Consider the following 4,436-nt stretch of genomic DNA (forward strand, 5'->3'; position numbering starts at 1 on the left):
GGGGAGGTCAAGGAACAATTGGGGTTTATGGGGCTTTGTGGGGTCTGGAGGGGGCCAAGAAACATTTGGGGAGTGTGGGGTTCTAGGGGGTTTATGGGGTCTGGGGGGGATGAAAGATTGATGGGGTTTATGGGGTTTTGGGGGTCAATGAACAATTGGGGTTTCTGGGGTTCCAGGGATTGGGGGTTTAGGGGTTTTATGGGGGTCTGGGAGCCGGGGGGGAGTGCCAAAGTGATGGGGATTTATGGGGCTCTGTAGGAACCCTGAACCCCCCGAATTCTCGGGGAGCCCACAAAGCCCCCCCTGAGCCCTTTAGAGCCCCACGGAGACCCCAAAGTGCCCCCTCAAATCCCTCCCCATTGATTTTGGGCCCCCCCAAATCTCCCCTCCCCCTTAATTTTGGGCCCCAAATCCCCTCCCCATTGATTTGGGGGGTTCCAAATCCTCCCCCATTGATTTTGGGGCCCCCAAAATCCCCTCGGGCTCCCGGAGATCGCCCCAAACCACGCCCATCCCGTGCTGACCACGCCCCCACGGCAGCGCGCGCCGTTCTGACCACGCCCCCGACAGCTCATTACCATATTTTGTGTTGGACACGCCCCCGGAAAGGGCGGGGCCGGCGCGCGCGCGCGCGGATTTCGAAAGCGGCGCCGGTAACGGCCGAGAGCGGGAAAAGCGGGAAAAAAACCCGGGAAAAACGGGAAAAGAGTCCCGGGATCTCCTGGAATTCGCACCGGGAAAAGGGTCCGGGATCCAAGGTAACGGCCGGAGCGGGAAAAGCGGAAAAAAACCCGGGAAAAGCGGGAAAAGAGTCCCGGGAACCCCCGGAATCCCCACCGAGAGCGGGAAAAGAGTCCCGGGATCGCCCGAAATCGGGAGCGGGAAAAGGTCCCGGGATCGCCTGGAATCGGCACCGGGAACGGGAAAAGCGGGCATAGAGTCCCGGGATCTCCTGGAATCGGCACCGGGAACCGGAAAAGGGTCCCGGGATCCCCCGGATCAGCGCCGCCCACAGCGGATCCCGTTTCGAGGTAGGACCCAATTCCCAAATCCGGGACATCCTAAATTCCCAAATCTGGGAGCTCCCGAATTCCCAAACCTGGGACCCCCAATTCCCAAATCTAGGACCCTCAAATTCCCAAATCTGGGAACCCCCAGTTCCTGAATCTGGGACCTTCCCAATTCCCCAACTTGCCCCAATTCCTAAATCTGAGAACTCCCAAATTCCCAAATCTGGGAACCCCCAAATCCCCAATACATGACCCCCCAATTCCCAAATCCAGGACCTCCCAAATTCCTGAACTCAGGACCTCCCAAAATCCCAAACCTGGGAACTCCAAATTCCCAATCCAAGACCCCCAACTCAGGATCTTCCAAATTCCTAAACCTGAGAACTCCCAATTCTTAAATTCAGGACCTCCCAAATTTCTAAACCTGGGAACCCCTAAATTTCCGAATCCGGGGCCTCCCAAATTCCCAATCCAAGACTCCCCAATTCTTGAATCTGGGACCTCCCAAATTCCCAAATCCAGAACCTCCCAAATTCGTGAACCCAGGACCTCCCAAATTCCCAACCTGGGAACCCCCAATTCCCAAATCCGGAACCTCCCAAAATCCCAAACCTGGGAACCCCCAATTCCCAAATCCGGAACCTCCCAAAATCCCAAACCTGGGAACTCCCAATTCCCAAATCCGGGACCTTCCAAATTCCCAAATCCTGGCCCCTCATTCCCAATCCAAGACCCCCAAATTCCCAGGTCCCCCATTCCCAAATCCTTCTCCCAGAGTCCCAAGTCCCTCCATGTCCCCTCCCGCCCCACAGGATCGGATTTGGGATCAGATTTGGGATCGGGATTGGGATCGGGATCGGCTCCATGGACTCCTTCCAGTCTCCAGTCCCTTCATCCCGCAAGGACAAAGCGGGTGAGGAACTCCGGGAGGAATTCGGGAAAATAATGGGAAAAATGGGCGTTGGAAGGAAAAATTTCCTGAAAATCCCAACTCGTTCCACAAAGGGTGGGGTCGGGAATTGTTTTGGGGTTGGAATTTGGGAAAATATTGGGAAAAGGAGGGTGGAAGGAAAAATTTCCTGAAAATGTGAACTCGTTCCACAAATGGTGGTGTTTGGGGTTGGAATTTGGGAAAATATTGGGAAAAGGGGGGTTTGGATCTGTGGGGTCACTTTTTAGGGAACGAATGCAGAAAGGGAGGTGGGAATGGATTGTGGGGTTGGAATTTTGGAAAATATTGGGAAAAACGGGCATTGGAAGGAAAAATTTCCTGAAAATCCCAACTTGTTCCAAAAATGTGGGGTTGAGAATGTGGTTTGAGGTTGGAATTTGGGAACAGAATTCCCAGTGGGAATCATGGAATGGTTTGGGGCCATGGAACCCTCGGATCCTCTTGGATTTAAAATCCCGCCAGGAATGGGAATTCCACCTTTCCCTGGGCAGCCAGGAAAACCTTTTCCATGCAGGAATTATTCCCAAAATYCCACTAAACTTCCCCCCGGAAGGATTTGGGGCCCGGGGAGCAGATCCCGATCCCAGCCGGGATTTTTCCCGGAGTTTCCCGTGGGATCAGCGGGATCCTTTTCCCGGCAGATCCCGGCTCCATGTCCGTCACCATCCCGGCCTCTCCCTTCATGCAGAAATTGGGATACGGCACCGGAGTCAGCGTCTACCTGATGAAAAGGTTTGGGAATTGGGATCGGGATTATCCTGGGAAATTCCCGAGGGGAGGGAAAAGGCGCTCCGGGATGTTCCATGTTTCCCTTGCCATGGATGCGGAGCCAAAGGAGGGATTTGGGATTTGGAGCCATCCCGGGGTTCTGGAAATGGGAAAGAACCCATTGGTTTGGGATAAACTTCCCTGGCTGAAATTTGGGGATTTGGGCTCCATTATTTTGGAATAAACCTTTTCCTGAGTGCAATTCAGGGATTTGGGCTCTTTTCCTGGGAATTCAGGGATTTGAGGTCCATTATTTTGGGATCACCCTTTTCCTGAGTGGAATTTGGGGATTTGGACTCCATTATTTTCGAATAAACCCTGGCAGGAATTCAGGGATTTGGGATCATTCCTGGGATATTCCCTGGCTGGAATTCAGGGATTTGGGATCATTCCTGGGATATTCCCTGGCTGGAATTCAGGGATTTGGGATCCATTATTTTGGGATAACCCTTTCCCTGGCAGGAATTCAGGGATTTGGGCTCTTTTCCTGGAAATTCAGGGATTTGAGGTCCATTATTTTGGGATCACCCTTTCCCTGAGTGGAATTTGGGGATTTGGGCTCCTTTATTTTGGGATAAACCCTGGCAGGAATTCAGGGATTTGGGCTCTTTTCCTGGGAATTCAGGGATTTGGGCTCCATTCTTTTAGGATAACCTTTTCCCTGAGTGGAATTTGAAGATTTGGGCTCTTTTCCTGGGAATTGAGGGATTTGGGCTCCATTCTTTTGGGATAACCTTTTCCCTGAGTGGAATTTGGAGATTTGGGCTCCTTTGTTTTGGGATAAACCCTGGCAGGAATTCAGGGATTTGGGCTCTTTTTCTGGGAATTCAGGGATTTGAGATCCATTCTTTTGGGATAACCCTTTCCCTGGGTGGAATTCAGGGATTTGAGGTCCATCATTCTGGGATATTCCCTGTCTGGAATTCAGGGATTTGGGCTCCATTATTTTGGAATAAACCTTTTCCCAAGTGCAATTCAGGGATTTGGGCTGTTTTCCTGGGAATTCAGGGATTTGATGTCCATTCTTTTGGGATAACCCTTTCCCTGGCAGGAATTCAGGGATTTGGGCTCTTTTCCTGGAAATTCAGGGATTTGAGCTCCATTATTTTGGGATAAACCCTGGCAGGAATTCAGGGATTTGGGATCATTCCTGGGATATTCCCTGGCTGGAATTCAGGGATTTGAGGTCCATTATTTTGGGATCACCCTTTTCCTGTCTGGAATTTGGGGATTTGGGCTCCATTATTTTGGGATAACCCTTTCCCTAGGTGTAATTCAGGAATTTGGGCTCCATTCTTTTGGGATAACTTTTCTGCTGTGGAATTCCGGGATTTGGGGCCATTCCTTCCCTCCACGAGCCTCAGCTCCAGCTGGAAATGGGAACAGAAATTCCCTTTCCCTGCAAATTCCACGGAGGAATTGGGAACATTCCATGGATCATTCCCACGCTCCTGTGCCGCGGCAGTTTTTAATCCTTTTCCCGCTTTTCCTTTTCAAATCCCACAAACTGTTTGGGTTATCCATGAGAATTCCAGAGGTTTTTCCCGCCCAGGTCTCCGCAGGGATTATCCCGCTCCCCCTGGGCCGTGAAGAAAATCTATTCCGGCTGCAGCCGGAGCCAGCGGAGCCTCTACCAGCAGAGGCTGCAGGAGGAGGCCAAAACACTCCGGAATCTGCAGCATCCCAACATCGTGGGTCAGCATTCC

At 51.9% G+C, this 4,436-nt stretch overlaps 2 protein-coding genes across 2 annotated transcripts in view; both read left to right on the forward strand.

Annotated features, from left to right (window-relative positions):
* LOC130586802 (scavenger receptor class A member 5-like) overlaps nt 1-1,408 on the forward strand; it is a gene marked incomplete at its 5' end in the record, with an annotated part of 23,420 nt that extends 22,012 nt beyond the window's left edge. The window contains one exon of the mRNA XM_057387709.1: nt 1,284-1,408. Coding sequence (XP_057243692.1) covers nt 1,284-1,408 — 125 coding nt within the window. The remainder of the gene's footprint in view (nt 1-1,283) is intronic.
* A 437-nt stretch (nt 1,409-1,845) lies between these two features.
* Nucleotides 1,846-4,436, forward strand: part of PBK (PDZ binding kinase) — a 12,163-nt gene continuing 9,572 nt past the window's right edge. Inside the window, exons 1-3 of the mRNA XM_057387710.1 lie at nt 1,846-1,923; nt 2,604-2,694; nt 4,283-4,430. Of these exons, the coding sequence (XP_057243693.1) occupies nt 1,875-1,923; nt 2,604-2,694; nt 4,283-4,430 (288 nt within the window). The 5' untranslated portion in view covers nt 1,846-1,874. The remainder of the gene's footprint in view (nt 1,924-2,603; nt 2,695-4,282; nt 4,431-4,436) is intronic.

Source organism: Malurus melanocephalus, unplaced genomic scaffold (genome assembly GCF_030028575.1).
Source record: "Malurus melanocephalus ecotype Western Australia unplaced genomic scaffold, MMel_1.1 scaffold_1320, whole genome shotgun sequence".
Classification (NCBI taxonomy): domain Eukaryota; kingdom Metazoa; phylum Chordata; class Aves; order Passeriformes; family Maluridae; genus Malurus; species Malurus melanocephalus.